Raw genomic sequence first — 23,814 nt, forward strand, 5'->3', positions numbered from 1 at the left:
TATTCAGCGGTTCACACCAACTTTAAACTAATCCATAAACAAGCACGAAAATAAAATGCGCAACCTTTATTCCAGTCATACATCAGTTTTACAAATACCAAATAAACAGTTTATTCCCATTGTGCACACAAGTCTCCTCTGCCATCCCCCTTAGGGAAAAAACGTATTTCTACTATCTCAGGTAACATCCCTGCACCTGCCAGCCGTTTGGTCATTTGATTGTTTGCATATATGCAAAATGCTTCAACTTATGAGGAAGAACATACAAAATCAGGCAAATTCTCCTTAATTATACATATAAAACCTTTATTTTCTATTATGGTATATGGCACATGTTTTCTAAATACAGGTAGACATGGATAGAATATAAAACAACAGGTTCATGTGCACAAACAACAGAACTGAAAAAGAGAACCACAGACCATGCAGATGTCATTTGGTCATTTTTGCATCTGAGTGTATCCATCTTATGTCTTTGCAGTCCTTGTACATATCTTTTTGCGCCTCATTTCTGTTGTTTTGTGGCTCGTTATTGGATATGTCATATTTCTAGGATAAGACCAAAAGCCCATAGAGCCTGTACATGGTGGGCCCATTGAGTAATCTGTGTTTTATAATTACCACAAAATCAGTTAGGAACTGTGCAAACATGTTGTTTTACTACAGCTGTAAGAGGAATTTGCACATAAGGTTGGTGGAGACTCAGTAGAGGTGCAAGACCAAATTTAAGCTATGAAGTCCTGGTGATACTTTATTATGAGATTAAGTTGGCCCCAACTTCTCTCAGTGTCCCCTTTTCGCCTAAAATTAAGATCACATTGAAATGTCTTTTATAGATAAAACTAACTTAATGTTTTTTGCCCATCACTCAGCCTTGCTTTTAGGAAGAATATTTATTGGGAAAAAAAAATCCATAACAAGTGGTCCATTACATCATCTCAGGGCACAAATGTTTTTACATAACACAAAATTAATCTTACGTTGCCAGCCTAAGGCAGATCTATGCTACAGGTGCGTTGCGCGGCATCTCATCCTCATTAACTGATGAAAACTGACAGGTCGGCTGCTCCATCTCATGCAGCAGTCTTCTGTTTGTTGTGTTTGGCAAACCATTCATCACTTTTATCTTCAGCCATAGCCTGAAAAGTGTTAAAAGGATGACAAGCACAGTGAATATCTGACACATGCTGGATAAGCATTTGAGGGCTATGTGTTATAGTAACACCAACCTTATCAAGGAATTCATTCCCTTTGGGATCCAACATGGAAAGCTGCCTAAAGGCCTCATCTCCCACAAAACAAATCTCATGGCCATCCTAAAGCAAACATTTTACGTTTAATATTGTTAACTTAATGAATTTGACATCATTTCAGCATTATTTTGGGAACGTGCTTACAGGGTCAGCCAAAATAACCACTTCTACTGTAGCTTTTCCAGGAGTGTCCAAGCTGACCAATGGGGTGAGAATTTTCTGATTTTCCTTTTTCATCAAGGCTTCAATAACCGGCAGCTGAGGAGCATAATAATATCTCATTATAATGTTGTTGGAAATAGTTTATCTGCAAGTTGACATTAGCCGTTTAGAAAATAATAATTTACTTGCTCCCGCGGGCATGAAAACGCTATTCTCCCAAAAGCTGTTCCATGGTCAACCATCCCTCCAATGTCCTGAAGCTCCAGTTTGCACTACAAAGAATTTGACACATATTACTCAGGCATCAACATAAACCGCAAAACATACAATTCAAACTTCAACAATAGAACTATTTTAAACTTATCTTAGGGTTTAACATTTAATTTCTTTGACTCACTTGACTGTCTGCAAATCCCATGAGCACTGTCTTCTTTTCCTCATTTTTGTCCATCACTTTCATCCCCAAGAGTGTGGACCAGTAGTGGGTCGATCTTTGGAGGTCTGATACCCCGAGACAAACCTTCTGCACAGGGTCTGGGAACAGATTACAGAAAGTAAGTGGTTAACAGGTTAACAGATGGGTACTTCTGTAGTCCTTTTCTACTCTATTTGAGCACTTGCAGCACTTTTTTACTGCAAGCTGCATTCAGCCATAAACACACATATTCATAAAATTGTCTCTTTTAACCTCTCTCACACACACACAGACACACACACCGGGGCAACTCAGGGTTCAGTATCTTGCGCTAAGGATACATGCAGAGGATCAAACCACTGTGTGAACACACTACATTTGTGTGTCATCGGCTGCATATGAAAAAATAAATATATACACTCCTGAGAACCAGCCTATTAATTTATGTCCTCCGCAATGGGCATTTGTTTTTGGTCTATATCTTTTGACTTATTTGACCGCACGATCTGATATCGTCGTGTTGGTGTTGTTCCCAGATCAACATAGTAAATGTTGTTCCAGGATGAACATTGCAAGTGACCAATCAGAATGTTGTGACGTCATACTTTTGCGACTTCGGGAAAAACCGCCGTAAAACAAAAAACTGTACTTAAGCTGCGAGAAATCGCCTCTGTCCGCCGATCAACGGACCCTGACCCTTTAATAAACGCTAAGCAGAATTTCATAAGTGCACGAATGGCTTGGCGCGCCAAAGAATAACGTCACAACAATGTGATTGGTCACTTGCAATGTTGATCCTGAAACAACATTTACTATGTTGTTCCAGGAACAACACCAACACGACGATATCAGATCATCCGTGTTTAGATAATCACGCTTTATGACTGCTGGAAAGTGACTCTGGATGTGCACAAATAAACCCTTAAAAGAAATAAGATTCAGAATTGAGTTGCTATACTTTAGACATCTGGGTCTCCTTAAAATTCTTACCCAGCACCTGCTTACACTTTTTCCACATAATTGATTAATTCTGTTGATTCTGATTCCAGCTCAGTGATCATATGCCTTTTTTCATACAGGGTCAGAGACAGATTTAACAGCTGTCACTAGTGAGGAAGCATCCATATGTGGAACATGTGTGGCACATGTGAGGAGATGGAAACTCGTAAGCAGGTTTTGATAGATCGCTCCAACTATGTCATGGAGAGAAACCCTACGCGATCAGAACTGTCAAGAATGGATATTACAGCCTTTTCTCTAAAGTCAATATGGAACTCTGATCAATATGAAGTTACAAAGTATTAATTTAAGTTTGTGGATACCAGACTGCATGTAAGGATTTGATCCTTGATGGAGGTTTATGAAGCAACACCCCCCCCAAAAAAACAATATGCATCCAGCCTGCTAGAAACCCAAGAAAAAGAAGAAGAAGCTAAAGAAGGAGCAGGCAGATTTGACTTGTGTGACACTCACCATTATGAGGTTGCTCTTTGTCCACCAGATAGAAAGGATAGCCTCCAGGAGCCTGAGTCAGATACAGAGCCTCTCCCACCTCAGTGAGAGGCCACCCGAGACACTTAGCATTGCTTACAGCTTGGCTCGACTGCAGAGTGATCCCCTAACATGAAAACACACGTACAAATATCCCATTATTGCCACTGTACACTGAATAACAAGACAATCTTTTCCTGCATGCAATGTGAAAACAAACTCTCACCCACCAAGAAGTCATTGCCAAGTTTATATTCTCCCACACCATAGTTGTAGGTCAGTTCAGCAACAAAATGGTCATCCTCTGGACCAAAGCCAACCATTGTCTTGCTCCATTTCCCATCATAAGGGCTGTATGGGTAGGGGGTGAAGGCAGGTTTACCACTAGTGTATCAACATCTGCATTGTCCTGTGAAAAGATATTTGCCCTCTTCCTGATTTTGTATGTTTTGCATGTTTGTTACAGTGATATTTATTAGACCATCAAACAAATTTTAATATTAGTCAAAGATAACCTGAGTGAATTAAAAAAAATATCCACTGGCAATGTTTTTAAAAAAATGAGACAGACCTAACAGAACCTGGCTGAAAGATATCTAAAAGAAACACATCATGCCATGATCTAAAGAAACACATTTGAAAAAAAGTCACTGATAGTGTTAGTCACTAACTGAACTATCAGTCTGGAAAGCATTACAAGGCCCTTTGTATGGATTTGGGACTCCAGTAAATCGTGGTGAGAGCCATTATCCACAAATGGAGAAAACTTTAAACAGTTGTGAACCTTTCCATTAGTGGCCAACCTACCAAAATTCCTCCAGGAGTGCATTAACAACTAATCTAGTCACTAAAGAACCCAGAACAACATTTAATAAAGAACTGCACGTGATATTGGCTGGGGATTTCAACCAGGTGATGGATGGGATAATTGATAAGAGTAATCCCAGGGGTACGTCTACACCCAGGGACAGAGAGGCTGTTCATTTACTGACAGAGGATCTTTGCTTAACGGACATTTGGAGGTTAGTTAATCCCAGTTCAAGGGAATACACGTTTTACTCCAACTGTCATAAAACATATTCGAGGATAGATTTCGCCTTAATATCAAAGTCTCTGGTCGAGTCAGTCGTAGACTGTGAGATTGGTGCCATTGCTATTAGTGATCATGCCACAGTAGAGTTGCAAATTGACTTGAACACGGATAGAACGAAGAGGGGCCGCTGGAGGCTTAACACGATGTTGTTGCAGAACAAGAGTTTTAGTGAGGAGTTAACAAAGGATCTCAAAATTTTTTTCGAAATCAATATGGGTTCCACAGACAAAGTAGCCACAGTTTGGGAAGCGTCTAAAGCATATATAAGAGGAAAGATGATTGCATACGCATCAAAAGTTAAGAAAAGTGATCTAGAACGGGTAGAAACCTTGGATAAAGAAATACAGGAGTTGGAGAAGGACTTAGAGAGTCAATATTCAAATTATAAATATCAGACTATATGTAAATTAAAATACCAGTTGAATGACATTTATAACAAAAAGGCGGAATATGCCTTATTTAGGCTCAAAACAAAATTTTATGAAGGTGGCGAAAAGAGTGGAAGACTATTGGCAAGACAACTGAAGCAGCAAGATAATTTGAATAATATATCTATGATTAAGAAGGACGGCCAAGTGATAACCTCATCGAAGGAAATAAACTCAGTTTTCCAATCATTTTATCAAGATTTGTATACGTCTGCTGGTGCGCTTGATGAAGGGGAGGTGGAGACATTTTTTTCAGGTCTACAATTACCTACTCTCTCTGGGGAACAGAAAACGAGACTGGATGAGCCTATAACGGAAGAAGAGGTCAGGGCTGCGATCTTATTAATGAAGAATGGGAAATCGCCAGGCTTGGATGGCTTCCCGATTGAGTATTATAAGAAATATATCGATATTTTAGCCCCAGTCCTGCATAAAGTTTACCTTGAGGCATTGGAGATAGGTTCCTTGCCGAGTACGTTTAATGAAGCACTGATCTCCCTTATTCCTAAAAAGGATAGGGATCTGTCGGACCCAGCAAATTACCGGCCTGTAAGCCTTTTGGGCGTTGATTGCAAAATTTTGACAAAGGTTTTGGCCTCCCGCCTGGATCAAATATTACCAGATATCATTAATGGTGACCAGGTTGGCTTTATTAAAAATAGGTCCTCAGGTGATAACATTAGAAGACTTCTTCATCTCATGCACAGAAGCGAATCTAACCTAACCCCGGTTGCGGCCTTCTCGCTAGATGCTGAGAAGGCCTTTGATCGGGTGGAATGGGGCTTCCTTATGACGACCCTCGCAAGGTTTGGGTTTGGGCCTGGGTTTTGTAATTGGGTCAAAACTGTATATGCAAGTCCAAGGGCAGCGGTTTTGACAAATGGATTGGTGTCAGGGTTTTTTCATCTTACTCGCGGGACCCGACAGGGGTGCCCTTTGTCCCCGTTGCTTTTTACAATATTTCTGGAACCGCTGGCCTTGGCTATTCGAGCAAACAGGGGTGTCAGAGGTGTTCATGCAGGGGGTATGGAACACAAGTTGTTTCTATATGCTGATGACATCTTAGCAGTATTGACGGATCCCATGCAGTCTCTACCAGCGCTACTCACGTGTGTTGAGTCATTTTCAGGGTTGTCAGGTTATAAGATAAACTGGGACAAGTCAGAGGGCATGCCATTGTCAGCATCATGTCATTCTGGATGCGTTACTCCATTCAATTTTAAGTACTCACCTTCAGTATGAAGTATTTAGGAATATTATTAAAACCCGACTTGGAGGATATTATGCTTTCAAATGTGGAACCTCTCCTCCTAAAGATAAAAACAAATCTGGATAAATGGGGTAAATTGAATCTTACACTATGGGGTAAAATTAATGTGATTAAAATGATGGTGGTCCCACAGTTCAATTATGTTTCCATGATGTTACCTGTACGGATTCCTTTGCACATATTTGGTCGAATTGAGAAGTTAATCAAAGATTTTTTGTGGAATAACAAGAAGCCGAGAGTGAATATAAAGAAAATGTGGGCCTCTAAAGACATTGGGGGAATGGCCCTCCCAAATGTGAAGTTGTATAATTTAGCTTTTGAATTGTCAAGACTGGCCAAATACTGGACAGGATCGGGCTCTGAGCTGAGCTGGATGAAGATCGAACAGGAACTAGCGAGCCCCTTCACACCTTTGGATGTTCTCTCGCAGGGCGCGGCAACTAATGGACAAGACTCTCATAATAACCCAGTGCTCAGGTATTCCAAAGCTGTCTGGGTGGAGGTGCACAAGTTGTGTGGAGCATCTCATCTAAGACAACCTTATGCCTCGCTATGGAACAATATTGCTGTAAGGATTGGGCGGAAAACTGTGTTCTGGAAGGAATGGCTTGTCAAAGGCATACGCAGGATAAGTGATCTTTACTCAGGGGGAGTGTTTATGTCATTTGCTGAAATAACCCGAAAATAAAGTTTGACAAGAGAAAATAATTTTTGGAAATATTTACAAATAAGGGATTGTGTTACCAAAGGAAAATTTGCTCAAAGCTCGAATATGGTGGTGGAGTTTTTAGAATTGTCCAGTACAGCACATAGGGCGGCGGTTTTCTACAAACTGTTTAACAATCCAAAAAAAGAGATATGTGAAAACTTGAGGGTTATATGGCAGAGGGATCTGGGTTGTGCAATTTCTAAAGAAGACTGGCGCAGAATTTTGTCATTCTCTGATAAATATATAAGAGAGGCCAGGGGTAAATTTACTCAGTATAAATTAATACACAGGTGGTACTTCACTCCGTCCAAACTTTATAGAATGGGAATTAGTCCCAGTAATGTATGCTGGAAATGTAGTTCAGATCCAGGGACATTTATACATGCTATTTGGGAATGTGGGAAAGTTTATCCCTTTTGGCAAAAAGTATTGGACAAAATAGGAAGGTGGATTGGTTTGATGATACCCCTGTCACCAAGACTGTGCTTATTAGGGGATCGGTCAGTATTACCTGGGGTTTCAAAATATGACTTTGTGGTTATAAAGGTGGGGGTGATCGCAGCGGCTCGAGTTATTCTCAGTGTATGGAAGGAACCGTCTCCACCAGAATATAATAGGTGGAAAGAAACTATGCTGAAAATGGTGTCGTATGAAAAGCTCTTGGCTAGGATTAATGATGATAGGGAGGGTTTTGACGAATCGTGGGGACGTGTTTTTGGCTGAGATGGTTGGAACTTATTTGGTCAGGGCAATTATCTTTAGTCATGTTGTACGCTTGCTGCACTGTTTGTTTGTGTAGGCACTCAGTAAGGGAATGACTTAAAGATTTGAGTTAACTGATTTGAGTTTTTTTAATTTTTTAATTTTTTTTATTATTATTATTATTATATTTTTTATATATATATTTTTTCTGTTGTTGTTTGTTGGTTGTTTTGTTTGTTTTTGTGTTGTGAAATGTTAAAAACAAATAAAGACTTCAATTATAAAAAAAATAAAGAAAGAACTGCACGTTTCCCTTGCCTCATTTAAGGTCAGTGTTCATGATTCAACAATAAGAAACAGACCAAAACACCCTAGCAAGTCTATCTCTGAATGGCTTAAAAAAGGAGGGAGAGAGTCCAGACCTTAAAGCGTTTTGTCCATGTGGGAAAACCATCCATTGTGGCTGAGTTCAAACAATTCTGAAAAGAAGAGTTGGTCAGAATTCCTCCACAGTGACGTGAAAGACCTTTTGACCGTTATCTTAAACGCTTGATTACAGTTCGTAAAGGTGGCATAACCAGTTATTAGGTTTAGGGGGCAATACATCGTTTCACTAAGCCTTGATTTGTTTGACCTTGATCTGAAACATGAAAGTGTAACAGGAAGGTGGCAAATACTTTTTCCCCCACAGGACTTTTATTTAGCATTATACTGAGCTCAAGATTCAACTGGAGTTGTGTCTTATATACCCATTACAAGTTGCCTTGCAGCCTTCCTCAAACTCTTCGTGTCTTAAAATCTGAAATAAATAACAAGTAGTGAGAACATTACAATTCAGTGATGTCCACTTCCACTTATACAATGATAACTACGGAAATTTGCTCAGGTTGTGCAACCCTGAAATTATCCGACATCAGCAAAAGCTGCTAGTCTACGGCGGCTTCAGTCCAATCCTACATTTAAATGCAGCTCAGAAAACTTACCTTCATACCTAGAACATCTCTGTAAAAGGTGGCAGTTTTAGCCCTGTCACCAACTTTGAAAACAAAATGCAACGCTCGTCTCAAAGCCATATTTGTTGACAGCCGTGCTACCTGTGGTCGTATCGATTTTTCTGTGCTCGACTGGTAATCACCAATGAACACATACCGGGTATTTGCAAGTAAAACTACAAAACGAAAAAAAAAAACCGCTGGATAATGTGTTACACCACCTGTCGTTATTATTAGTGCTGCTCTAGTATTAAAGCAAAGAACGGCGACTGTACGTTAAAGTACAATGTATAAAATTCACAATCCCCCCCCTAACTGCTCAGGTTAATGGTTTGACCAATGTGTCATTGTTTTCTCGCGAGATTATGATCAAGCGTCAAGTTTGAAGCATCAATAAATGTAAAAAACAAAACAAAAAAAACGGCTACTATAGGACCCGTTTAACAATTTGTAACACATTATGTTATTAAATAATTACATTAATAACGCCACCAAATGTGTTTGGTTTATTTTTAATTTGTAAACGCAATATCAGCTATTAAAAACTGGTGGCGCTAGGCGGGTTAGCTTGTATTTTTGAAACATCCTGACAGATGAGAGAAGAAGAAAGCAGGCAAAATGGCAGCGTACTCAAGAAGCATGATCTGCCTGATTTCCATGATAGAGCGACATGCTTTCCTAACAACCAGGAGCTGTGTCACTGTGGAATCAAAACGGTATGTACGCGGACTGAGGAGGAAACCTGTCAGAGTGCTGTTTCCTGAAAACGAGACGGGAAAAGTCGTAAAGGTGCCTCAGATTCAGTCAGACGAGCCAAAGATCCAGAGGGAGACCAAGGGAAGAATCATATCTGCAGGTACACAGCATCACGAAGAGAGAAACTCTGTCAGGACGAGGACTGATGAGCAGTCAGCTACGAAACATGCTTTTACTGTGACAAAGAATGAAGTGGACGGACTGCGCTATGAGAGGGCTTCGCCTGGAGATAAAAGACTGGCGTAAGTCTCACCGAGTGAGGGCAGTAGCAGAGGTGATTGAGCCAGAGGCCATGGGCCCTGGCATACAAAACAAAAGCACAATTATTAGGAATACAGCAAGAACAAAGTTGATGTGCCGAGATGTAGCAACCACAGAGAGATAAAGCTGATGAGCCATACCATGGAGATGTGGGAAAGAGTTTTTGAAGCTTAATTAACGAGAGAGGTGATGGTCAGTGAGTGAGAAAGAGAAGTACAAATGTGATGTTTGCTTTGAGAGAACTGATGGAGAAATATTGAGATGGTCAGAAGTAGTCGGACTGTAACTTTGTGGATCTAGAGAAAGGATATGATAGGGTGCCAAGAGAGGAACTGTGTAATTTTATGAGAAGGTCAAGAACTGCAGTATGTATGTCAGGACACCCGGGTGCATGTGGGCCTCCATCAACATCTTGTCTCAAGGTAGACATAGATTTTGTAGCTGTCCTCATCCTTCTGAAGCCATTCCTTCCTTCTCCTCCTCTTTCTCCACGTCTCTGCTCTAGGAGGTTAGTGAGTGTGGCTCGTTCCAGGACATTTCGGGACCACCAAGGTAAAATCCTTCTTGAAGGCAGGCGTTTGATCTGTGACGCCCTGGATGCTGGTGCTAAACCACAGACTGTGTTCTTCAGCACGGTGGATCGACTCAGAGAGCTGCCCTTAGATAAGCTGAGAAGGGCCACACTAGTGAAAGTCAAGTTTGAGGACATCAAGCTCTGGTCTGACGTTGTAGCCCCACAGGGAGTGATCGGTAAGGGTCAGATTTTCTTTTTTGGCTCATGATGAAGCACTAATATCTCAATTATTTCTGACTCTGACCTCTTCTTCTGCAGCGATATTTTCTCGCCCAGATCCGGCACGGTTAAACTTTGCAAGTAAAGGTCACTCAGTGCATTTGTCTCTGATATGTGACAACATCCGGGATCCTGGGAATCTCGGGACTATGCTGCGATGTGCTGCTGCTGCTGGCTGTCATAATGCCCTCCTCACAAAGGGTAGGTTTACAGTAACTATTAGAGATCAAATTAATAATCCTGTGAAACCTTCCTTTGAATTTTGGGAACTTTGCATTTTTTTCAAACAGGTTGTGTGGATGTTTGGGAGCCTAAAGTTCTCCGTGCAGCAATGGGCGCCCATTTCCGCCTTCCCATCTATCCCAGCCTTGACTGGGATGATGTTGAAAACCATCTCCCTAAACCCGTGACTGTCCACGTGGCCGACAGCAGTGGCAGCCCTGACAGAAGTAGAGAAGTAGAGGTTAATGTGTCTCCTGAACCCTCCAAAGCTGGAGATTACGGCTGGGTCAGCTCAAGACCCAACCGCAAAAACATGGAGTACGAGGATTACGATTCTGATTCGGACTCTGAACATGAGGGACTTTCACTCCCCAGAGTGGACACTAAGCTGTACTATGACAGTTGGGCTCAAAGCCCAACTGCTCTTGTGATAGGTGGTGAGACGAATGGTTTGAGTCTAGAAGCAGTCCAGTTGGCAGAGAAAACTGACGGCCACAGGCTCTTTATTCCCGTTGTTCCTGATGTGGACAGCTTGAATTCTGCCATGGCAGCTAGCATTCTTCTGTTTGAGGGCAGGAAGCAACTCTTAAAACTACTGCAAACATCTGGAAAGAAACATCAATGTAAAGCTGAGAGACAGTTTCCATGATGCTTCTATTAAATATCGGACTGAACAGAGTGTCCCATATAATACTCTTAACAGTAAATTTGCAAACTGTGTTTATGATTTATGTGAATTTGAATGTGTTGTTTTCTTTCACTGCAAAAAACCAAAACCAAAAATAAAGCATTATCTACAGATAAACCTTAGAGATAAATCTGGATTAGGTGACTGAAGCATCCCTCAGTTATGAAACTACTGGCTCAGGCAGATAACTTTCCTTGCTGTACTGAGCATGTTGTCTCCACTCGCCTCACTTCATCAGTATACATGCCATTAATTCACATCATTAACTCCTCTCCATGCTCCTGTTTTTTCTGTTTTACCCCCAAATGAGTCCCTGAATGTGGTTCTGTTGGAGGTCTCTTCCTGTTAAAAGGAAGTTTGAATTATTATGATGAATACAGTTGAAAGGTCAAAGAATTTTTGGTGAGTTCCTTAAAACAACTACCCTCAGTTCCTCATATTCATGGAAATTTTAAAGGTGCGCTTTAATTTAAATATTTGTATTAGCAACAAAATACATCAAATTTCTGTAATACTGCAACTTTTCCCCCCCCACACACAAGCTTTGCTGTATGTGTTAATCAAGATTGCATCAAATACTTTTAAGTTCATAATAAACCTTGTGCTGGAAGGTAAGCAAAAAAAGAAAAGCAGCTATTTCTTCCCTTCTGATAGTTTTCTGTTGGAGCCTTAACCAGATGTCTGCTCTTATTAAACAAATGGAAAAAAATGTTTTTTTATTAGCAGCTATATTGTTTATGCAAAAGTGCAGACATTTACCCTGCTTACCAGTACAGCTCAAGGTCGGAAGTTTCTATTCCACCTGAGATTTTAGTGCATCAGCAGAGTCGAGGTACAGACTCTCCCATAATAAATGCAACATTGAGTTTGTCATTTGAGCCCACACAGTTTAAACTTCTGAGAAAGGAACTGGAGCGTCACTGCACTGTGTGTCTTTTCCATATTCAAGAGCTAACTTTATTGATAAAACTTAGCAGGAACAAAACTCTTGTGCTTGCCAGTGAATGTTTAATTGGTGTGAGAAGCTATGACTAAGGTAGCAGGATATAAAAGGGATTTATACATTCAACTTTTCAAAAAAAAAAAAAGAAAAAAAAAAGCCATTTTTGTGCCTCTAGAAAAAAAACAAAAAACGGGACTTTTTCCATTAGGGGGACCTTCACAGAAAGTCCTCATAATGACTTTGAGATGAGAACTGACTAGAGATGACTTTCACTCATGTCATGACACAAGAAGACAGGGGGGTTAAAACATCAGTCACTGGTCTGTCACAAGCAAGTAGAACATGCTCTTTACTGTATGTGCACCTGTCAAACTGTGGGATATTTATTTATTTAAATAGGGCCAAGAAGGCGTACAGCTACATCCAACTCAAGTTTAGCACATCTGCACTACAGGTGAAATACAACTGTGAAGAAAAAAAGATTATTTTATTTATTCTTTCTTAACTTCATTCAGAAAACAAAAGTAACAAATCTTGCAGACAAAACAGAAAGCAAAAGATTGGCTGTATAAGTAGGTCCACTGGGTAATTCTCCGTTTTCTCTAGAAATGCCACCATGAGAGAATAAAAAAAAAAAATTTTCTGAGGCAAAAAAAAAAAAAAAAGACAACAGAATCTCCATATATATTACTGTATGGACTATAGTCAATGCAAGGCACCACAGGAGAAAGAGGGGACTCCATGAAAGAGGAACACATCTAAAATAAAAATGCTAAAATGCCAGTAAAAAGTGAGACATCTCTCTAACAGTCAGGATTGTAGCTGGGAGAGAGAGTGGGAGCCTGGAAACTGTGGGGTGTAGCAATAGGTCAGGGATGGATGATGGCGTGAGTCCCATGTAATAGGTCCAGTTTATACGTGGACAGTCTCTTTAGATGGGCTCCGGTTTGAGCTTTTCAGCCAGGAAGTCGCCGACAAACTGCTCCACCACGGCCGGCGTGATCTCCTCCACATCGCGAACGTACTTAGCACGGGCCGACATGTCCAGGATCGTGAGCAGAGGTGCCGCTTCGGGGAGGTTGGTGTAGTCTCGCAGAGAGTCGCTCATGTCATCCTGCAGGGAAAGAGAAGGAAGTACAGCGCTTAGTGTGATTTTGTGTGATAGAGCAGTACATTCCTCACATGCGGGAATGGTTAAGCTACAATCAGGGCCTCTGGTGGGCCAAAATGACACAAATCTGTCATTGCTTTGACTAAAACAAGCCTGTGATTAAAATTGTAAAAAAAAAAAAAAGAAAAAAGTTTAACAGCAAAATCTTTGCCTTCTCCATCCTTTCACCACATGTTTCAAGTTTCAAGTCTTGTCACGTATAGCATCCTGACATTACAGGTTGGGATACCACAAGAAATTCCATCATGATGGAGAGGAAAATAAAAATATACAAATATATAAAGTCTTTGTTCCCTGTAGTTTTGGGTTGCTGCGAGTTCTGAACATTCTGTGTAGTGAATTCAACATTTTTTCTTTTGCATGACTTCAGTTTTACACCTCATTTAATTTATTGCACAATGTGACAACTTCAGTCTCTAAATTATATATATAAAAAAAAAAAACTAGAAGAAAATATCCTCTATCGAGGCCAATGCATTTCAAAAAGACAAGTAATCTGGATTAATGCTACACCACCAAGTGTAAGGTTCAGCCTGGAAGTTTTAGCATAATTTTGGTGAGTGGGCAAATCTTACATATGATTGGCTCAACATGAGTAATCAGTCCAGAAGTTCTCTCAAGAACTGTCAGCAGTTAGAACTACCGGTACATGTATATTAGTACTTCAAACATTTTGTTTTCATTGCTAGTTCGAGCTAAACAAATCGAGTGCTTGCTGATGACACTGTGCGCAGCGCTCAAAAGATGCATTTAAAAAGTGTAAACAGGCTCACAGTTTTATTTAAAAGGGGCTGCAAGTGAAAGAAGACTGTGAATCCCAACTCTGCTGCAGCATAAACAAACAGCTAAACCTCTGGTGTAGAAATGTCACCTAAAATGCCTGAAAATGCCCCACAAAGATCAACAGGATTGCAAGTGATGCAGTTCTGTACATGGCATGGGGATTCTTGTTGGGAGATAAGAGGGAGCTTTTATACTGGCCACATTTGCTGACATGGCATTTGAAGTACAACCAAAAACCTGGAGGAGACACTCTAGACATTTCCGTACTCCACAGCAGTTCACACTTCAGAAAACGAGGACAGCGCCCTGCACTTGAACTGTGCCACGCTATAAAATCCAGAACTGCTTGGCACCATTTATTAATGCACACTTCTTGAAAGAGAATATGAGAAACTCTTCTCTGCCATCTTCCTGCAGGCGGCCTGCCCAGGGAGACCACAGAGCCGCTCCTTAGTCACACATCCTGCTGCATAGAAAGACGTGAAGGACCCCGGTGGGTGTCCAGAAGCATCCTTCCTTTATCAAAAGCTCACCCACATCAGATTTGACTCCCATCGCAGATGTTAGCGGGAGATGGAGCAGTGCAGATTTGAGAGAGGGTGTGTTAAAAATACATTGCTGCTGGGTGTATAGTGGGGATTCCAGTTTGAGTTCTTTCCAGTTATTTTAAAACAGCTTCACCATTTTTTTAGCCTGAGGCTTGATATCACCTTTCACCCCTTAACAAGTCAGGATTACAACCTCTGTACCCAGAGATTATAGATATGAATCACTACGGGGGGAAGGAAGCAGCAACTTTCAAACAAGCTTGAGAGGGCCATCAATTATTGAGGCTGAACATGAAATCACAGTTTCGTAATTCAGCTTAAAGTTCCAGCCACGAGCGCTTCGGCAACCGGCATTCCTGCCTGGACAGAGATCCATTATTCTCGGTGAATGAATTTCATGTGTTGGGTTTAGCGAGGTCACATAGTTCTCTTAAATGCTTACAGCTAATATACTAATATCATTTGCAACATTTTCCTCATCCTCATGACACGATGGCCCAGCTTCTCCTGAGCTTAGCTTGCTGGCTTGGAGGGAGAGCCTCAAAGATTAAAGATCACTTCCATATGGCAAAGATTTAGTTTCAAATGCAGAACATACAAGGAAAGGCCAGAGGGTGGCACTGCAACAAAGAGCTGGACTTTAAATATAGGCCTCTGATGCTGTTAGTTACTGATTTATGTGACAGAGTGAGTTAAGTGGAACAAAGTCAACGATATCGCAACTTTGGAATGATTTCCTGCTTCATGTGATACTCCTCGAAGTTCAATTTGTTGTCTCTTCTTTGTTATCAGAGGATCCGCAGCTACTCTTGTTAAATGGATCAAACCCCACAATGAGCCCTCAGACTTTTCATTAAATAGCTGCACCGCTACCTAAAAAGGATAAGTATGCCAAGATGAAGTCTGTGACCTCTACTTTGCAAAACTGCTAACAGATGGAACAGATGAATTGAAGTGTGGTGTTTTGTTATAGGCAGCTAACTTCCTCTGAATAGACCATTTTATTATGCTGCAAATCACCGTACATCGACTACTTAATGCTCACAGATGTAAGCTGTCACTAAGGACAATGTTGTTACAAGAGAAATACTGCTTAATTCTCCGACTACAAATAAAAGCTCTTGCTTGCAGGCTCCCTTGCAGCCATACGAAGCGTAGATTAGAGATCATCTGTAAAGAAACCACAACGAGAGAAACTCCAAAATCCATCAGTGTGACCTTTTCAGCATTTTTGATATGAGAAGATGTAATCTCTGCAACAGTCTTCACCTCCGTGCATATATCCATCCATCCATCCATTCGCTTCCGCTTATCCTTTTCAGGGTCGCGGGGGGCGCTGGAGCCTATCCCAGCTGTCATAGGGCGAGAGGCAGGGTACACCCTGGACAGGTCGCCAGTCTGTCGCAGGGCTAACACATAGGGACACACAACCATTCGCACTCACATTCACACCTAGTGGCAATTAGGATTATCCAATTAACCTATCCCCACAAGTTGCATGTCTTTGGACGGTGGGAGGAAGCCGGAGTACCCGGAGAGAACCCACGCAAACACGCTTCTCACGAGGTGCAGTCATTTCAGAGGGGCCCTCTGCAGCTCAGCCGAGAACAAAAGAAAGAAAAAAGAAAAAGACAAAGGGCCTCTGCTGTAACCCAAACTCACAGCTGTGATAAGGCTCAGCTTGTGTTTACCGTGTGGGACCTGCTGGGCCGTGCCAGGCTTGTTCTGATTACTGATACATTGTGGCATTTCACAGACAGACATCGACCATCTGATAAGGATTCAGCTGATAATGATGAACCCAGCCACTCGCTCCTGAGCTGGGGTTGTGTCCATCTCACAGGTCACCTTTGATGTCCTGAGAAAAAGTCGTCATTGTCATAGATATATCTACCTTATACTGCTAAAATTTAAAACATTTTTACGTGGTGCACAGATAAATAAATAAAAAAATCCAACAGATTAATTTTTCTACACAGTTACAGTTATAGAAATGTGCAAAAAATTTCAAAATTCCAGTATATTGATTCGCCCATTTCCCATTTTCCCTGCAAAATGTAAAGAAATGAGGGGTGTCTCAAGACTTATACACAGTACTATGAGATGGGAAAAAAAAGTTATAACTTAAACTCTCAGTCAATGCAATAATTGTGTTCCATTAGCCCAAGTAGATTCGTCCACATAGAAACGTCTGAAAACACTTACGTCCCAGTACTGCGCATGCGTGAAAAACAAGAAGCTTGGACCTGCCTCATTTCTGTCTGTCGTTTATTTACTTTCTTGATCTTTGAAACATCGCGACAAAATGTTGAGTAAAAGCACCGAGTTTTTTTTAAATGGACTAACAATGAGTTGGAGTTGTTGCTGCCAGTAACACAAAAGTACAAAATTGCAAAAGCGAGTGCTAGTTAAAGAATTTGAAGAAAAGCTATCTGGAGCATGTACTGACTGATATTAATCTTTAATAGGGCTGTTAAAATTGAGAGCAAACAAAACAACTGCTGTATAATGCCCTCCGCTATCTTGGTTTAATTGGTCACATGACTGCATCATATGATTAACATACGTCATGTTTTAGTTAGTTTTTAGTCTCCGTTTTCGCTGTGGACGGGAGGCCAAAACTGAGAGAAAACGATTAGTTTTCAAACAAAAATGCATTAGTGTGGACGTAGCCTGTTAGCAGTAGGGGTGCAACAATACACAAAATTCACAGTTCAGTTCGATACTTTGGGGTCACGGTTTGATATTTTTTCGATACAAAAAAAAATGTTCATGCCTTTTTAATTTGTCATTTATTAAAATTATAAATATATATTTTAACTCAAAAGTACAGTTTTTAAATGTAATGTTGCTGAAACAACAAAATAATAAAAAAAATACATCTATCTGATCGAGAAATCAGTCATCTTTGGAAAAGAGAGTTTATTACAGAGAAATGGCTCTTTCCAAAATAAAAGCTATACTATACGCTTCTTCTGGGCTATATTCTCAGCAGCATATTAAACATATCAGGTCCCCATAAGGAGAATCATGTGCTAACGGCTGTCTAAATGACTCTGGTAAAGTTTGTAGCATGTGTGCTTGTTGTTTTTGTCTGCTTCCACTTGTCTTTGCACTACGATGATGTCGGGTAAATGTGCAGTCATATTCGTTGTGTTCCCACTAGTGCTGTCAGCGTTAATCTCGTTAAAATGACATTAACGCCATAATGCCGCAAATCTCTGTTAAGAGTTACCAGGATCGCCCCATGCGTGGGGCTGGACAGAGTCAACACATTAATGAGCTAACTGCGCTAACGCACTACTTCCCACCAATGTAATTGAGCATTGCATGGCACATCGACATACTGTTTTACTTTTGTCCATGACGCGCTTACCTTCAGGGTCATACGTCACATGAAAACCAAAATAGTTCCAAAGGCCAGATCTGAATGAAGGTGGGGGAGGTTCAAATTGCCATGTTGTAAGGAGCTTAGCTTCTGTCTTGCTAGCTTGCGCTGCGCTCAGTGGATCTGCGCTTGACAGTGCAGCCTAGGCGGAGTAGTCGAACGCAGATACACTGAGCTCTCAACACAGACAGCATCGTCAGAAGAAAAGTTGATAAAATAAATTAAAAATTTTGTGTTGTTCAATACATATGTGTACCGAACCGAAAGCACTGTATCGAACGGTTCAATATCGATATGAGTATTGTTGCACCCCTGGTTAGCAGCTAACAAGCTAGATAAACACACAATCGCTAAATATCACAGGCCTTTATCTTCCTTTTTGATGTTTAGCTGTGTGCTTTGTCAATATTTGCATGAGGTCATTTTCTGCAATGCCCGCATAGATAAAATACTGTTCCTGTGAATGCTTACATGCTTACACACATGGTCACATGTAAAGTTACCGGTCATCCATTTAGAAACATGGAGGCATAAGATCGAGCTTTGGACATCTCTACTACAGCACAGACTTTCTCACAACCCAGAGCCCTTGTCTACATCGCTGAATGAGACCTGCTTGGGTCACTAGCTGGTAAGATAATTAAGCATAACCCTTCTGACTGGCCGGTTAGGTTATTATATCCCCACTTGTTGCTTTTGCTTGACACCTCACCGCAGAAACAGAAAAAGCAATAACAAACAAAACCCCATATACATTTGTTACTAGCTAAGGCCATATAACAGTAGAGTGCCTTGGATGGCCACTTGAGGCTGACCCCAGAAATGAACCCACTGTGCAGGTCATTTTTTTAAAAACACAAGTAATCTCTTTAAGATTTTATTAAGGCAAAAACCGAGGCATTAACCTCGAGGGACCACCACTGTTATACTATTGATCTGTATAAACATGTTGGACCACAGTATGACCTTGTCTTTCCACTAACATGATCAAAATGTGCATATGTGAAGCATTCACATTTTACATTAAAACATAATGAATGCGAAAGAAACTGTCAGTGTGCTATGATTTGAATAAATGCAGTACCAGAGTGGTTATGAAACCCACTATAATCTCAAAGTCAAAGCAATCATCCTGTTTAGGGACACGCGCACACACACAAATCAAGCAGGCAAAAACAAAGCTTTGAAGAGCAGAATCACAGTCACTTCTGGCTGCCACAAAAGTCTATTAAATTCTTATGTGACTGGATAATACCGCTCAAGTTCATTTTGCATGCAAGAGCCAGAACACAGCAGAAGTTAAAGAACAAAAGATCTTTCATTCTGCGATTATAAATCAGTATACTGTACTACCCTGTGGCGTATGTTTTTTTACAGTTGGGTAAGAAGATCCTGTATCATTCAGCTCAGATTGGCCTCCCCCCTGAGGGGCTGCCAACATACTGCTGTCTCATGGACACAGAAAACCCAGCAGCTGGTCTGGCAGAGAAGTGTGTGCCTACCAGGGCACAAGCTTAGCTGAAGGAGCCCAGAGCATGGAAGCTTCACAGAATGCCTGACATGGGAAGCGATATCTGACGCAACCCAGTCTGGAGGGGGAAACCTGGTGATTTCATAGCCGGCTGAGCTACAGCCAGGAAATTAGACCTGCACTACATGGATGTAAAAGTATACGGCTTAGCATGTGTTGCTCCTGAATAACCGCAAGCTCCAGTGCAACAGCGTTTCTTTGTGTTTGTGCCAACATTTCTTTGACCTGACACATTTAACACGAAACGCTATCAGTCCAACTCGTGCTTTCCTTAAAACTTAAGCTTTTCTAGGTCTGCGTACATGTGCCACTGATATTCCAAAGCAGACAGAGTTGAGCTGCCATTTAGCACATGTGCGAGACATGCAGCTGAAACCAGAGCCTGCTTTTGGGCAAGTGACACACCAGAAACCAGTGCCGTCACCCCCAGATTGAACTGGGAGGAAGGCTGGCTGGAGGACAGAGTGCGGGGGAACTGAGGAGAGGTATCTAATCCGGTAATTATGTCTGCTGCTGCACCAGTTCTGGAGAGGTCAAGGCAGAACAACACAAGATAACAAGTATTATGAAAACTCCACGGCTCATCCCACACGGGGAAGATGTGGGAGGAGATACTGCGCAGATAGAAAGGATGATTTGTCAGTATTGTGAGGGAGAGCGCTGCCACGCTCTGCGTCTACCCATCATGATAGAGGCGCACAGTTGAATTGTAGGTCATGGATGGGACTGAATGCCTCTCTTGCACATTCAAGAACAGGGCCTCAAATGCTTTAGTAGCCACTGAAGTTGTGGAAATATCATCTACTGCACATATGCACATGTTCTAAAGTTTAATTTTTTTTTAATTGCAAAGTCAAGGTTGGTGTGGCTGCCCTGACTTTCTGAGTGGAAAGTTTGACTGAAGGGGGTGCTAGAGTGGAAAATTCCAACTGGTAACTCTGGATTTCTCAGTTCCCACTTCAAATGGAAAGCAGCATCAGAGATTACAGAGCACCCTGAAGCCTGAGCTTTTGGCTCATGGGGATTACTTGTAAATAAGCTGACTTCATTACTTGAAACTAATACATCCCCTTAAATACTCAAATCCAAAGCAGCTAAAATTAATTGTTGAATATAAACATATATTGACATTGTCAATATGCAACTTTGTGTTTCCAAAGTATCTCTTTAACTCTACATTTATCCTTTTATGAGTCATTTTACTGTTGTTTCAGTCATTGTTTGGTCTTCTGACCCTGAACTGTTCTGTTCACTCTCGCCACTCACGCAGGGTAACTCTTAGTGGCAGCAGGCAGCGTTTTTCCAGAAAACTGACTCTTTAGTAACTCACAGCAGTCACACGCAGTTAGCAAGCAGGTAGTGAACACCGAGCAGCAGCAGCAGAGCCAGATGTTTCCCCACAGTAGTGGGTAGAAACTGCAGAAGGGCCAAAGTGAGAAAGTAACTGCTGGATGTGGTCAAAGACAACGTGACAAAAATAGGTGAAATCCTCCTCTGGATAGAATACTGTTATTTGCCGAGAGTCTGTTTTTGTCTAACGTGTCTCCACCTCCTTAAAAACAAATCAGAAATGTTTGGAAATGTTTGTTTATGCATGTCGCTGTGTTATTGCACTGGCATTTTCACTATCATGTCTGTATCTGCCTCAAAACCCCCAAACCAAAACAAAAAGAAACCAAAAACACAGGATCGCCTGAGCTGTACATTCAAAGACTAAATCATCCCGAAGCACAGCTCAGGTAGAGCAGGATGTTCAAACCTCCCCCCCCCCAAAAAAACAAACAAACCCCAGCTTATGCCAGTTTTGTGTGAAATGGTATTTCACTCTGTCGGCTTATCTCACCTCTCCAGCCACAAAGAACAGCAGCGGCGTCTCCTCCTCCTTCGCTTTGTACTTGGCCATGAGCTTTTCCGCTATTGGTTGAATCAGCTCCTTGGCTGGCTCCAATTCACCTTCCTCCTCAGCGTCTGCATTAACCAGGAAAGAGAAACAGAGCTCTGTTAAAAGCATGAAGAAGCCACATGGGAGAGGAAAAGACGAACAGATGAGTGAAAGTAGTGGCTGCAAGGATAGGCAACTGGAGGACAGATGAGTGCAGAGATGAAAGAAACTACATGTACAGATGGTCCTCAGTCTTGTTGTGCGATTTGGTTTGGCCTCAGGAGACACCAGGGTGGTCTCATATTTTGAGGGTCATCACTTTGCACTCTCAAATTCTTTTCCATGTCTGTTTCCTCTCTACACCTTAATGTCTAAATCATTCAGTGCCATTCACTGGAAAAATTCTTTTCTTTTTTGCATTAGCATTCCCGTATTAGCATATAAATAGATGGAAACAGTAAATACTACATGAAGCATTTCCCACAGCATTTCCCTCTGGGACCTTTCGCCATTGGAAGAATTTTCCGCAGTGTCTGACATTCAATATGCTCTAAATAAATGCCACTTCATTCAGACAGAGCCCCATGTGGAACTTCGCCGAATTATAAAGCCTCAGCCTCTCACCCACAAACAGGACGAGGCAGGGCCCTTCGTGGAGCTGCACGGCGTTTGACTCGCTGAGCTCGAGCACGGGCCGAGGGTGCCAGGGAAAGAGCCGGCACTCTGGGTCGTTCAACACCTCCACCCGGCCCTGTCGCGTGATCATGTGACCCTCCGTGTCCAACAGAATCAATGTGGGAATACCTGGAATGGAGAAAGATGATGATGATGAAAGGAAGAGAAACATAGGAGGGGAGGAAATGGGCAAAAGCCTGGGAGGTGCTATGGGTCGTTTCCTTTAATTATCGCATCATGACGCACTCTTTTCCCTTTCACAGTGAGATTTTTTTTTAAACCTCTTTTTGGGGATTCTCACCTCCCTCTAGCTCTGTCCGTTACCCCTCTGACAGTGCTTTTACAAGCCACCCGCACCATGAATACAATCCTTTATCAGAAACAGACACAAATCAGGCAAGCAAGCAGCAATCAGTAAATTCCTGTCTGCACATGTGGACTGAAGTTAACTGAGGTGGGGGAAATCAGAGACTGCAGGGGTTTGAGTGAGTGTGAGTGTGTGTGTGTGTGTGTGTGTGTGTGTGTGTGTGTGTGTGTGTGTGTGTGTGTGTGTGGGGGGGGGGGGGGGGGGGGGGGCAGTGTTAACTCGTCCAGTACACATTCCTCAAATTCTTTGCAGGACAGGCCGACGGCCAGTTTTCGCTAACTTCATCCAGAGTCATCCACTAACACACTCGGGAGGAAGGCACGGCACTTCCGCACTGAGACGGTAAACTGGATAACCAGCCCACATTCCCCAGGCTGCAGGGCGATCTGTGTTGCTGTTTTGCCCGCCCAACACAAAGAGCTGTCAAGCCTTCGTGCCAGTGTTTCAGTATGTAACATAACCAAGTTTGGCAGAGAGAAAAAAAAATAGATATATCCCCTTTCTGCTCTTATCTTAAAAGGCACACTGTACTCAATCACATATACATATTTTTTCCTGATCTGTACTGTTATTTATTAGATTTTGAAGAAATTGGCCTTCTCTTGAATGTGATGTAACTAAAAGGATCTTGACTTGTAGCGCTCAAAGTGCCAAAACTGAATAAATTAATAAGGAAGAACTATTGTCTTCCTGCTGTTTACATCTGCCAATAAAAACAACAGCGTAACTAACCAACACTATCACTAGCATCAGCCTCTTATCACAGGGAGATGATGGATGCTTTTCTGCCTTTTGTGCAGTGATGCGGTTGGCTGCAACTCTCAACAAAGCAATGGATAAATAGCATAACAGGCCAGGAAAAACATGCCTATTCAGCGATAACGGTGATGGAGCTGGTGAAATACCTTGTATTCCGTATAGTCTGTTGAGCCGCGATCGCCGAGCCTCATCTGAATAAGGCACTGCCAACCATGGCATCTCGCTGAAGTACTGCTTAAAGGACTCCTCTGACCTGAGCGGGGTGGAGGGGAGAACCGAACAGGAAGACAACAGATGCTGATTTCTTGGTTTTAATAACAACAAGTAAGCAGGGACCCAGTTGGGTTCTTAACAGGCAAAAGGCAGGTGCAGTGTCGCTCACCTGTCGGCGCTGACGAACACTATCTCAAACTTCTGGCCCGACTCTTTGACGGTCCGATACGATTCCACCAACACACGAGTCAAACTGCGGCACGGTGGGCACTGAGAGAGAGCGAACGAGTGAACATCTAATATACACAGTCACAAGTGA

At 41.8% G+C, this 23,814-nt stretch overlaps 3 protein-coding genes across 5 annotated transcripts in view; 1 reads left to right on the top strand and 2 right to left on the bottom strand.

Annotated features, from left to right (window-relative positions):
- Window positions 1-51: 51 nt before the first annotated feature.
- Window positions 52-8,804, bottom strand: glod4 (glyoxalase domain containing 4). Its single transcript, XM_082502789.1, has 9 exons — window positions 8,507-8,804; window positions 8,273-8,322; window positions 3,552-3,672; window positions 3,304-3,448; window positions 1,813-1,949; window positions 1,601-1,687; window positions 1,398-1,511; window positions 1,230-1,316; window positions 52-1,139 (listed from the first exon to the last, which is right to left on the bottom strand). Exons 1-9 carry the CDS (start codon window positions 8,594-8,596, stop codon window positions 1,074-1,076), a joined length of 897 nt encoding a protein of 298 aa, XP_082358915.1. The 5' UTR covers window positions 8,597-8,804; the 3' UTR covers window positions 52-1,073.
- A 96-nt stretch (window positions 8,805-8,900) lies between these two features.
- Window positions 8,901-12,853, top strand: mrm3a (mitochondrial rRNA methyltransferase 3a). Its single transcript, XM_082502785.1, has 4 exons — window positions 8,901-9,513; window positions 10,038-10,282; window positions 10,365-10,526; window positions 10,616-12,853. The coding sequence occupies exons 1-4, from the start codon at window positions 9,134-9,136 to the stop codon at window positions 11,194-11,196; spliced, it is 1,368 nt and encodes a 455-aa protein (XP_082358911.1). The 5' UTR covers window positions 8,901-9,133; the 3' UTR covers window positions 11,197-12,853.
- Window positions 12,527-23,814, bottom strand: part of nxn (nucleoredoxin) — a 70,600-nt gene continuing 59,312 nt past the window's right edge. For all 3 annotated transcript variants that reach the window (XM_082502786.1, XM_082502787.1, XM_082502788.1), the window contains exons 4-8: window positions 23,665-23,765; window positions 23,429-23,535; window positions 22,106-22,285; window positions 21,443-21,567; window positions 12,527-13,292 (exon numbers count right to left, since the gene is read on the bottom strand). In XM_082502786.1, coding sequence (XP_082358912.1) covers window positions 13,110-13,292; window positions 21,443-21,567; window positions 22,106-22,285; window positions 23,429-23,535; window positions 23,665-23,765 — 696 coding nt within the window. In that variant the 3' untranslated portion in view covers window positions 12,527-13,109. The remainder of the gene's footprint in view (window positions 13,293-21,442; window positions 21,568-22,105; window positions 22,286-23,428; window positions 23,536-23,664; window positions 23,766-23,814) is intronic.

This window comes from Aulonocara stuartgranti, assembly GCF_965226115.1.
Source record: "Aulonocara stuartgranti genome assembly, chromosome: 14".
Taxonomy (NCBI): domain Eukaryota; kingdom Metazoa; phylum Chordata; class Actinopteri; order Cichliformes; family Cichlidae; genus Aulonocara; species Aulonocara stuartgranti.

Bases quoted from the DNA above. Each gene is read 5' to 3' on its own strand.
- glod4 (XM_082502789.1), bottom strand. From the start codon at position 8,596: ATGGCTTTGAGACGAGCGTTGCATTTTGTTTTCAAAGTTGGTGACAGG. The intron at 1,688-1,812 runs GTGAGTCAAAGA...AATTCTTTGTAG, and splicing joins TGGGATTTGCAGACAGTCAA to TGCAAACTGGAGCTTCAGGA. The intron at 1,140-1,229 runs GTTGGTGTTACT...AACACTTTTCAG, and splicing joins GGAATGAATTCCTTGATAAG to GCTATGGCTGAAGATAAAAG.
- mrm3a (XM_082502785.1), top strand. From the start codon at position 9,134: ATGGCAGCGTACTCAAGAAGCATGATCTGCCTGATTTCCATGATAGAG. The intron at 9,514-10,037 runs GTAAGTCTCACC...TCTCTGCTCTAG, and splicing joins CCTGGAGATAAAAGACTGGC to GAGGTTAGTGAGTGTGGCTC. The intron at 10,283-10,364 runs GTAAGGGTCAGA...CTTCTTCTGCAG, and splicing joins AGCCCCACAGGGAGTGATCG to CGATATTTTCTCGCCCAGAT.